General features: G+C 48.5%; 1 protein-coding gene across 3 annotated transcripts in view; it reads left to right on the plus strand.

Moving 5' to 3' along the window:
- Positions 1 to 1,651: 1,651 nt before the first annotated feature.
- Positions 1,652 to 12,125, plus strand: part of Tspan5 (tetraspanin 5) — a 162,586-nt gene continuing 152,112 nt past the window's right edge. For 2 of the 3 annotated variants that reach the window (NR_121195.1, NM_019571.5), the window contains exon 1: positions 2,012 to 2,464. Coding sequence is in view for 1 of the 3 variants with exons in the window: in NM_019571.5 (NP_062517.1) it covers positions 2,384 to 2,464 (81 nt within the window). In the remaining 2 variants the exon portion in view is untranslated. Of the gene's footprint in view, positions 1,801 to 2,011; positions 2,465 to 12,125 lie in introns of those variants that run through there. The other variant, XM_030252697.1, reaches the window with a different exon arrangement.

Genomic DNA, 12,125 nt, shown 5'->3' on the forward strand with positions numbered 1-12,125 from the left:
ATGTTTTAGGTTTATGGTGCAGGAGGAGGAAAACGTCATACTATGGCATTTCTGTTATATGACATGTCCCCAAAGGCAAAACTATGGAAATATAAAACATCAGTGGCTTGAGTGGGGGAGGGGAATGGGAAATGTCTAGGCAGAACCCAGAAGGTTTTTAGGACAGAGAAAATGCATGGTATGATGCTCTAATGAGAGATGCATGTCATTAGACGTTCATTTAAGCTACGGATAAGCAGCACCAAAGGTGGACCCTAGTTGAGCTCTGGACTTTGAGTGATAATTATGAGTCAGAGAAGGTTCATCAATTGCAGCAAATGAGTCACGTTGGTGGGGAGTGGTGGTGAAAGGAGAAACCATGTCTGTGTGAGAGCAAGGGTACTTGGGTATCACTTAAGGATAAGGCTAAGCCATCAATTGGATTTAATTCTAGTCCTTTTTTGAAAGGTGCCATATAGTGTAAGAGAGACCTCTGCTCTGACTTTTCCTGTGTTCTGCAGCAGTGGATCTATTTATATACAGAAAGCATCACAGCAGCACGTGTAGGCTTAGGTAAAGCTTGTCAGGTCACTCCTGTTAATAAGGAGCCCGATGGGGGCCATTGCTTGGGCTGGGTGGAGGGAGCTAGGGTGATTTCATCCACTGCTTGCCAGAGACATGGTATGGAGTGAGTAGTGTTCCTGGCCCTCCTGCCTTTTGGGTACCCGGATTCGCAACTGTGATTGTAACATAGCCTCCTGAAAGCCAGGTCCATCTAGAAAGAGGTTACTGCAGGTAAAAAGGAAACTTCTTGCCTTATCAGAGCTTGACTGCAGGTTGCAGATTTTGAGCAAAAGGCAGAGGAAGTTACTCAGCAAAATCCTAGGCAGAAGACTTTGAGACCTCAAGTTCTCCACCGCCACCCTGATGGCATCATCTGCAGAGCCTCTTAAACATGCAAAGTTCTGGGCCCAGACTCACTGGCTGGTTCTGGAAATTCTTATCTTTTTCTACCATGGATGTCTAAAGACTAAAGTCAGTTCCCCTAGATGTTGCCACACACTTCTAAGCTGCCCTTTCTTCTCATCCCACAAAACCCTGGCATCTGTTTCCCTGCCCGTGTGCCAAGTGCCTGAAGAGTGTACATAGACAACTGCCGGGTACCTGCTCACCCGTGCTTCTCAAAGTTTCCACTCTCCAGTTCTGTCCTCTCCCAGAGGTCAGGAGTGCCCTGCATCTATAAACCCAACTGGGATTTCCCAGAGGGAGACAGTCCTGTATGTAACTCCTGCATCGCTTCCTGAGCTAGGAGGCAGGTGTGTTCCTTTGAGAATGTTTCATCAAAGGTGAGAAAAATTTCGTGGTGTGGAAGTGGACCTGGGTCAGGACGCCTCTGGGCCAGCTTCTCTTGCTCGCCTCCACTTGCAGGATGATTCGTTTCTTTGGCCGTTGGGAAGAGTGGATTAGTCAGAGAGATAGAGTATCCTTTGAGATACCCACTCCTCCATTCTCTCCTCTTTAATGGCCTAGATCCCTCTTGAACATCTCAACGAAGCCCGCCTGTTCTGCTGTTGGGTGGCAAGGAAGGTGTCTGCTCTTCCTCATAGCAATGCAGGAGGAGGTCGGTGTGATTAGGTGGCAAGGGGACCGTGTGTATGTGTGTGTGTGTGTGTGTGTGTGTGTTGGGAGGAGGGCGCTCACCCAGCCCTCGCTCCCCGAAGCCACCCTCTTTTTCAGGGTCCCTCCGGAGCTGCTGGTGGCCAAGAGAAGGACCCGCAGCTCATCCACGGGGGTCCGGTCCCTCTGCCCTGGCTGCTTTAGGTCTGTGAGCTACGGGGTGTTCCCTCGTCTCTCTCGGCGGCAAGGGGCTCGGGAAGAAGGGTCGGGGAGAAAGGAGGCGAAGAAACAGAGAGACACGCGGACCGCGACAGAGGTGGCGCGGCTGCGTCGTGCGGCTGCCTCTCGGGAGCTCCCGAGCACGAGTCGAGCGCGCGCGCGCCTCGCCGACCCAGGCGCCGGGCGGAGCTGCGGGCCGGGGCGGGCGGAGCGAGCGGCGGGAGGAGCGAGCGGTGGGAGGCGCGCGAGCGGGCGGCGGGCAGCGTCTCCGCCGGCATCTGCGCGGCCGCCTCTGCCCGGAGCCCGGGGACCGAGCGCCGGACCCGCCGCCTGGCGCACCGACGCGGAGCTCCCGCTTTGTGCTCCGTGCCGGTTCGAGGAGGCTTCCCGGAGGCTGCGGCCACCGCGCCCCGGCGGCCTCGGAGGCCCGCGGCTGGAGGTGCCGGAGCTGCTCGGTCCGCGCGGCTGAGCCCCGCGTGCCCCACTGCTCGCCGGGCTGCTCCGAGCCGGGGTGCTCCGGGGCTCCAAACTCGGGCTGGCGGGGCAAGTGTCTTCATGAACCCAGAGGATGTCCGGGAAGCACTACAAGGGTCCTGAAGTCAGTTGTTGCATCAAATACTTCATTTTTGGCTTCAATGTCATATTTTGGGTAAGTTGGAGCGCTCCTGGGTTTCCAAGTGCTGTGGCGGATGGGTGGGCGACGGTCCCCCGCCGTGGTCGCTGCTTTACTTTTCGCCGCCCCCGGAGCTCCTGCCCCAGTCGCGGCGAGAGGCGTCTACCTTCCGCCTTCCCGGCTCGAGCGCGGGGGAGAGAAACACTTCATCCTTTCCAGGACTCGGAGGAGGTGAAAAGAGGAACCAAGCCGGGCAGGGGGCAGCCAGGCCTCGGGGTGGCTTTTTTCTTTCTTTTCTTTCTTTCTTTCTTTTTTTTTTAAGGGGGTGGGGGGGGCGCGAAAAGCTGGGGTACAAATGGGAGGACGGCTCGGCAGTTTGAGAAACGAGGGAGCACACGGATTAGATTTGCTTCCCGTGGGATCTGGATGTTGGGCAGAGCGTGGTGTCATAATGGGGCAGGCTAATCGGGCAGAGCCGACCCCGAGATCCACCTTCCAGCGCCGATCTGATTGGCCGAGGGCTTGGCTCGGTGTTGCCGCGGCTGGTCTGTGCCGTGCTCAGCGTGTATCTCCTTGCACCATCTCCGGCTTTGTGTAGGATGCAGATGCCGTGGTGTGTGGCTCTGTAATGTGCACGTAAATAACACGTCCTGCATGCTCCTCTCCGGCAGTAAAGCGCTCCCTTTGCATAATGGACTGGCCAAGTGGGCGTGCAGGGTGGAGGGATTTATTTCTCTGTGTATCCTTGTGGAATAACTAGTCATCAGTCAACATATGTTTCGGTGTGCGCGTGCCTCGCGTCTTCCCCTTTTAAAGGGGTGACACACAGGTTTTCGGAACCCTTGGAGACATGCAAAGGAGAAGGTGTGTAAGACCTGTTTTGCTGGCAGAGCAGGTGAGCCGCGGCTTGCAAACCGGCTCCCAACCGTGCTCTGCGTGACACTCCCTCGTGCCGGGTGCCTATTGTAATCAGGCTGGGACCCTACTCTTTTGTTGTGATTCTTTTCTGAGACCTTCCAAACGTGTTCAGCAACCAGACAAAGAGTTCTCTAGGACAAGAGGGGAAATGGTTTGTTGGTTGGTTGGTTGGTTGGCATTGGTTGGCAGACCGTGTTATTTTTCAGCCCACCTATTTCCATCCGGGGTCGCCTTCCTCCCTGGCACCTCTCTCTCCATGGGAGGGAAAGATGGTGGCGGACCATAGGGATATCCCCAAGTTTCTGCGAGGTAAACAATGATCCAGTGGTCTGAATCCAGGACATTTTAATTTGGACTCCCCTTAATTGTGGCTGTTTGCTGTAGACATAAACATCTGTGAGAATAGTTGTAGTTATGCTGATCTTCTGCCCACCCCCTCACTTACCAGCTTATTTTATTTTCTCTCAGAGTAGCTATGTGTGTTTTGTGAAAGGAAAGGAAATGGACTTTGTGTCAGCATGTCATCTGTCCTCAGGACTGGACCAGATTGATGAGGGAGTGTGGGAACAAATACCATATACAGCCATTCACGAGTAGTTTTGTTTTTTTTTCTGTCAGTGATAATATATGGTTTCTGGGAGCAACTCCCCACCCCTGCCCCCCTGCTGCAAACAGAGCAAGAGGAAATGCGTTTCTTTCTTTCCTTCTTTTTTTTTTTTTTTTTTCTTCTCTCCTGGACCCTTTCTGGAAATGTTTAAAAGTGGTGGCTAGGCATGCTTCCCATTGAAGTATTCTGATTGCCTTGAACTATGAGAGGCAAGAGAGGCAAGGGCCGTCACATGGGGCTGCAGGGGTGGTTCACCCGGGCCTCTTCTTTCTGCTCCAACACTTCCAAAAGTTGCACATTTCAGCTACCAGGCAACAAAAAGCACCCACGGGCTTTCTCTGCAGTTTCAGAGCGGGGAGTGAGAGGGAAATAAAAAGGAATGGGGAAATGTTTCCCTGGCAGTTTGGTGTAATTTTGTAGCGAGCACAAAGGCAAATTTAGCCCTGTGTCTGGATTAGGCTGCAGCAAACCCCCTGGACTGTGGAGAGCTTCAACAAAATTGCAGATTGCCTGCATGGAGAGTTTCAGAATAGGACCCACATCTTGTCTGATTTTTGAAGTATTACTGTGGGAGGGCAGTAGGTAGGCTTGTGGCAAGTCAGAGAACGGTCTGAGGCCCTGAAACTGAAGGAGCTGCCCTGGGCAGCATTGTTAAGTAGGTGTCTACTTCAGAGAGTCATTTGCTCTCCCTGTCCTTCCAGTGCAGAGGGCCACCTCTAGTTCGTTTTCTATACTGCTCCTGTCTCCAAATGACCTCATATTTAAATGTCCTATTTTATCAGGGCCAGTGGGCTCTAGCAGAAATTAGCAGGAAAACATCCACGTTATCATTAAAAGGAATACACACCAAAATATTAGTGACCGGAGATCTGGCAGCAGCTGCCAAAAACATGCACACTTCTGTCTTCGGCCACCAACCTGCCCGTGACTGTCCAAGATAGCAGAGTCAACACTTCAGTTCAGTTGTACGGTTCTGACGGAGGAATTGGTAACAGAGACCATGGGCTCCCGGTCTTTCATCTTCACATTGACGTGCAGAACTAAATTCGAAATTCATTGAAGACATTTGAACGTAATAGTTCTTGTAAAATAAGAGGGAGCGCACAGTGGCAGCTGTGACAGCTCGGATCTCTTGCTAATCAGCACTCTGTCTGTGTTAGTCAGTTATCTGCCCTGGGCCTTCCTTACTCAGCTATTCGAATGAAGAATTTGGTTGAATTGTGAGGTTTTTCTCTGTCTCTAACAAAGACTTTGTTGAGTTCTAGTACGCCAGCCAGGCAAGATCGAGTCTCAGGGATGAGCAGTAGGCTCTAATGATGGACTGGAGACTTGCCTATAGTTATAGATGGTCCTTTAGTAGACATGCTCACGGACTAATTTGTTTTTCATTCTCTCCTCAATGATCTTTTTTCACTTAAAGAAAGAAACAAAACAACAAACCTTTCACTGAATTTTCCTTGCTTGTTGAGTTATTGGTATGGCACGCATATTTCCCTATCTCTCCCCTGAATCTCAAGTGTGACGCTCTGAGTCATTAGCTGTATTTTTATTATTAGAATCACAGCTTCATGTGGAGGATCCTAATTCTTTTATATAACAGCAGTGCTGATATTGTGAGTAAGAAAGTCAACATCTTGTACAGATTCCTTTCTTGTGAGTTAGCACAGGGCGGTGGGGGGGAAAGCCTTGTTTTTCTTGCTCTATATTGGAAGAACTCAAGCCAGCAGGAATTGATTTTATTGAGGGTGTCACCAGAGGAAGACATGTATCAGAAACACTGAGTTGTCTTTGGGGCGGAGGAGAGAAGAGAAGAAGGTTTGTTTTAAGGTCAGTCCTTTGGGGAGTTAATTTCTCTGTCCTGTCACTGACCGTTTATAGATGTTTTGTTCTGGTTCTTGACACTTAACTGTTTCTCAGAAAGTGAACGTCAACATCCTGGCTACTTATTGCTGCACAGCAAGCTCCCAAACTTTAGAATTTCAAAACGAAACCTCATCATGATAGTTCATAATTCTGTGATTTGACTCCTCGGGGGGCTACTTCTAATGTGGGACCTCCGTGCAGTTGCTGGGAGTTTCTTGCTGTCTCCTTTGGGTGGGGGAACCCCGGGCTGGTGGTCACCTGTGATTGGTGATGCTTACCCATGGCTCAGTGTCGCTGTCAGCTGTGGCACAGAAGGTGGATTTTTCTGAGGTTCGAAGCAGCTTCCAAGCAGTTTAACTGTACTGTCACTTGGCACATTTAGTCTAAGTCCTCATGGAGTCTGCTCAATTGAAGGTTCCATCTTTGGATAGGGAAGTGTCAGGGTCACTTTGTAGAAGGTTATGTGGTGGGCTGGCTAGTTTTATATCCACTTGACACAAGCTACAGTTATCTTAAAGGAGAGCATCTCAACTGAAGAAATGCCCCCATAAGGGCCGGCTGGAGGGCATTTTCTTAATTAGTGATTGATATGGGAGGGACCAGCCCCACTGTGGGTGGTGCTGTTCTTGGGCTAGTGGTCCTGGGTGCTATACGAATCAGGTTGAGCAAGCCATGATGAGCAAGTCATAGTTTCTGTATCAGCTCCCGCCTCCAGGTTCCTGCCCTGCTTGAGTTCCTGTCTTCACTGCTTTGATGAACGGTTTATGTAACTGCAAGATAAGTAAATTCTTCTCTTCTACCCCTGGTTGCTTTTGGTCATGGTGTTTTATCACAGCAATAGTAACCCTAAGGCATGCGGATTTCAGCCGTCATTGGAAAATGATTTCTTAGAAACCATTGATGCGCTGGTCAGCAGAAGCCTCGAGTTGGATGGTGGGACCACTTGATATTTTGTTCTCTGTGCTGTCCCAGGACTAGAACAGCTGTTGGCTGAAGCCAGATGTCTCTTTGGTGTGTTTTCAGATATTGCTTTGTGTTGCAGGTTGGAGGTTTATCCAGAGTAAATGGCGGAATGTTGTATATGCTTTGTTCCCACAGGCCAAGAGGAGGGAGATTCAAGGAATCTTGGGTGGTGGGGTGGGGCGCCAAGTAGGATGTCTTATCTTATGATTCAGTATAAATTTCTAGATGTTCTGGAATGATGGTACATGAGCCGTTTATAAGTCATAATTTTTGTTTTAATTTGCTAGACATCTGTTAGCTTCGATGGCAACCATATGGGAGTCTAAATTGCCTTTTGAATTTCAGGGAGAGGGTTGGAAGAAAGCTAAATGTGGCTATGGAAGTGTCAGGTAGGGAATGTGTGCAGACCTCAGAGGGGAGAGTCACGATGCACCCAGTGTCTTGCCTCTTCCAGCAGTTCACTGTGGGGCTGATGCGTTCTCAATGGACGATGCTCTTGAAGGTTGAAATGGAGCCAGTAGCAAAAGTCGGAAAACCAGATAACATTCCGCCCTGCATAGAAGTTATGAAAAGGGTGAAATAAACACTTCTGCAGTGGGACTTGGAGTAATCTGAGGGACATTTTATATGCTTTTAAAAATCAGAATTTAATTGGGATGCCAGATTTCTAGCAACTTGCATCTTTAGTTTCCCAAATAATCTGGAAGTTAGCATTTGATAAATGATTTTTTTAAGAAAAAAAAAAAAAAAAAGAAGTTGCATTTGGGAGCTCATTTAGTTGGATCTCTCTGTCCCAACATTCAGATTGGCATGCCTTTCCATACAACAGGGGAAAGCAATGTGTTCTTTTGATTTCTACATGGGGCCTTGCTCTTTAACCCAGTGTGGTCTCTAATTTTGGCTCCTGTGCTACTCCTCCATCTCTCACTAGCGGCTGAGGCTTTTTAGCTATAATCTGCTGTGCCTAGAACCGTGTGTGTTTTCAAAAACCCCACAGCTTTACCATTGTGATGTCCTTTTTAAAAGCCTGTAAAAGTATCTGACAAAGACCTATGGTGATATTTTTGTGACCAGTAAAAGAAATTGGAGCACAGAGATGTGAAATGGCTCTCGTGGTGTTGGAGCGCTTGCAGGTTCGCTTGGGGAGTGTTAAGTCGACGCTGTAGCTAGAGCCCCAGTTTCTCAGACTGAAACTTATTTTAGAAGATGCTTGTTATTCTAAAATTAAACATCAAGTAAGTCATTTGCATCTGTTCATAATTGAAAAGTGATAAAGTTTTTGCATATGCCACAATTAACACCACCCACAAGCACCCACAAAAAAAGTTTAGGATGAAATGTTCTTAAAGAGAATGCTAGGATATAATAAATTATTATGTAGTCTGTTGAAAAATTCATAAATGACAATTAGAGTATTAATGAGGGTATTTTTTTTTTGAGTCACATGTTTATTTCTACGCGTAATACCAACTGCCTTAAGGTGACTAACCTCAGGATTCTAACTTACTGTTCAGTACGGGATGATAAGGGCCTCCTGTGTGTGAACAACCATCTCCCAATCGTTTCCTTAAGCCTCGTGTGTCATGTGTTGTCTGGAACACATAGGCATCTAATAACTGCTTGTTGAATGGATGAGCTTCCGAATGTTGAGAAAGCCCATGGGGTTTATCCTTCAAGCCAAGGAAGCCTTGTCTTTCACAACAGGCAGTTAGCATCTAAGGGGTGTTTGTCTTTGGAACATTTAGTTAGAGAGCTGCGTCTGTCTTCAAACCAGATGTAAGGTCTCTCTGAAAATTTCAGCCTCCTAGTTTACTGTTGATTTTTCTTTTTTAATTAAAAATATTTTAAAAATATTATGTATATGGGTGCTTTGCCTGCACATATGTCTGTGCACCACATGCATTCCTGGTTCTTGCAGAAGCCAGAGGAGGATGTTGGATCCCCTGGAACTAGAGTTACAGATGGTTGTGGGCCACTGTGTGGTTGCCAGTGCCCTGAAACACAGAGCCACCTCTCCAGCCCTCCTGGTGCTGACTTCTCACTTGAATTTCTTTTCTTTTCTTTCTTTTTTTATTTTTGGTTTTTCGAGATGGAGTTTCTCTGTGTAGCCTTGGCTGTCCAGGAACTCACTCTGTAGACCAGACTGGCCTCCAACTCAGAAATCCACCTGCCTCTGCCTCCCAAGTGCTGGGATTAAAGGCATTCACCACCACTGCCCAGCCTCACTTGAATTTTAACATATATCTCAAACCTACAGGAAATGTTAGAGGAAACAAATGATAAAGTTTGCTACTTCAGACATGTTATTCATATATCTTTAAGTTTTCCAACTTGTTTTTATCATGGTTAAGGACAAAGTTGTCTGCCTGATGGCTCTCACAAACACAGTGTGGATTTCATCTCGAAGGGTTCTCTCCTTGATAGCCACAGTGCCACCATCAAAGCTAGGAAATTACTCCCGTCCACTTCCCAGGCCTTGGGTCTCCTTCACTCTCCCAATCTCAATAATTCCATTTAAAGCAAAGGAATTCAGGCCAGAACGGCACAATATGTGGGGTTCTGTTAAGGCTCGTCCAGTCCCTCACTATCAAGAGCGTGTGACTGGCATTGCTGGCTGCCCTCCCTGTGGGTTGCCTGTGGGCTCCTCAGGCGCAGGTTCTGGCTGTGTGTTCTGGGGTGGCCGCGGCCAGAAGGGACGCTTTGCTTTCATCCGAATCCCATACGGTGGCAGTGGTTGTTGCTTTAGGCGTTTTCTCTGTCAAGTGTCTCCAATCATGTTACTACTTTTGTTGCTTTGGCAACTTGTAACTGCTTTTTGGCAAGCCACTTCGAAGCTATAGAACTGCCCATCTCTCCTGGACTTCCTATCAGTAATGAATGTCTGTCAGCAGCGTTTCATGGCTTCTCCTTTTCCATCTTGGTATGTTTCAACAACGAATCCAAATTAACCCCTTTTCTCTTAAAGTTGCTTCTGTAAGGCATTGGGTCACAGTGATAAGAAAAGTAAGCAAACCCTTTGCTCTCTTTAAAAAGTTAATTTATTAATTACATCCTAATTGCTGCCCCCCAGAGCTCCCCTTCACAGGGTCCCTTCTCCCCTTCTCCTCTGAGAGGGTGGGGTCCCCCCTGGATATCCCCCCCCCCCTTCCCGACCCTGGTACATCAAGTCTCTGCGGTGTTAGGCGCATCCTCTCCCACTGAGGGCAAACAAGGCAACCCTGTTAGGGAATGGTCTCCACAGCCAGGCAATAGCTTTAGGGATAGCCCCTGCTCTAGTTATTGGGGGATCCTCATGAAGACTGAGCTGCACATCTGGTACATATGTACTGGGGGCCCTGGTCTAGCTCATGTATGCTCTTTGGTTGTGGCTCAGTCTCTGAGAGCTCCTAAGGATCCAGGTTAGTTGACTCTGTTGGTCTTCCTGTGGAGTTCCTATCCCCTTCAGGGCCTTCAATCCTTCCCCCAACTCTTCCACAAGAGTCACCAGTGGGCAACTTTGTTTAGCTGTGGATATCTGTATCTGTTTCAGTCAGAGGACAGTTATGCTAGGTTCCTGTCTGCAAACATAACAGAGTATCATTAATAGTGTCAGGAATTGGTGGTTACCAATGGAATGAGCCTCAAGTCGGGTCAGTTAATGGTTGGCCATTCCTTCAGTCTCTGCTCCGTCTTTGTCCCTGAATTTCTTTTAGACAGGACAAATTTTGGGCCGACATTTGTGGGTTGGGTTGGTGTCTTTACCCCTCCTCTGGTGGTCCTGTCTGACTACAGGAGGTGGCCTCTTCAGGTTCCATATCCCCGCTGTTATGTGTCTCTTGGCTAAGGTCATCCAGATTGACTCCTGGGAGCCTCCCCCATCCCAGATCTGTGGGACTTCCTAGAAATTTTCCCCAGCCCCCAACCCCAGCAGCTGCAGATTTACATTTATTTACATTTATTCTCCTGGCCCTCAGGCCCTCTCTCCTGTCTCTCCCAACACCTGATCCTGCCCCTCAACCCTTTTCTCTTACCTGCCAGTGCACTGGCATCCTGGACCACAGCCCTTCATCCTTATGGGACATCTCTCTTTCTATGGTATGAGTTCTAGGCTCTTGCAGCATCCTTCTGCTGCCCTGCTTGGTCCTCTCCAGACACTCATATTCCTCCCCCATGGTCCTTCCTTATTTAAAAATAGCCTTGATGCCATTTCTCAAACCATTTCTCATCTCTGGAGGATCCCACACCCTCCTTGTGTCTCATGGATAGGCTGTGCTCTGGCCTGATCATAGCCTCTGGTCATAGTGTTCTGCCCAAGGTCTCATTTGCATGCACTTTCCTTAATGTAGGCACCAGAATGGAACACGTTTTCCATAAGTTCTTCAGTCCCTCTAGAGGGTTGTTACCTTTGAGCTCTCCCCTTCTACACAGAGCTGCATCTTGAGCCAGGCTGTGCTGGTCTGGCCTGGAAGAAGTTACTCTCACATTAGAGAGTGATGTTTAGTTACTCATCAGAAAGGCTGGGCAACACATTTCCAGAGTCGTCTTCCTGTATTAAATGAGATTATACATGTGAAAGCACTTGGTAAGAGGCAAATCTCCCTGTGTAAACATTAGTTATTAACCCAGGCTAAGCTGTACTCATATCCCAACAGCCAGGGAATGTCGCTGGCTCAGGTTGAATTTCTGGCGAGTTTAACCTTCCGTCTTCTTTCAAATGAACTTCGGCTAAGTCTATCCATCCAGGGTGGACACTAATCTCTGAAGCCTTAACTTTTACCCTACAGGTTTCAGTTTGGACCTGTCATTGCATAGATCTCCTGCTTACATGGGTATTCTGGCCCATTGCTTTTCAAACTTAGCTGTACCCACAAGCGTCCTTAAGAGCATGTGTGTTCTGCATGGGGGAGGCTAAGCAGGTCGGGGTCTCCCTCCTTCCCTCCCTCCTTCCCTCCCTCCCTCTCTCCCTCCCTCCCTCTCTCCCTCCCTCCCTCCCTCCCTCCCTCCCTCCCTCCCTCCCTCTCTCTCTCCCCCAGAGAAGCTTGGCTGTTAGTTTTATTATTTTGAAATACCATGGGGTGTTTTTCTTGGGGGTGGGCGTTAGTCAGTCTCCTATCACTCTGACTTGAGGTAGCTAACTGACTTAGGAGGATGAAAGGGCTCTGGCTCATGGTTTCAGGCGTCCATGGTTCTGTGGTCCTGTTGCTTTTGGTCTAACAAAGCACAGTACATCATCATGGTAGGAGTGTGTAGAGGAAGAAGCTACTTCTGTCGTGATAGTTGAGTCATAGGTAGAGGACAGAGAGGGTCATGGTCCGGGATCCCTTCCAAGGTTATGCCTCTAATGACCTGACTCTTCCTCCAGAGAAG

The sequence above is a fragment of the Mus musculus genome, chromosome 3 (assembly GCF_000001635.26).
Source record: "Mus musculus strain C57BL/6J chromosome 3, GRCm38.p6 C57BL/6J".
Lineage (NCBI taxonomy): Eukaryota > Metazoa > Chordata > Mammalia > Rodentia > Muridae > Mus > Mus musculus.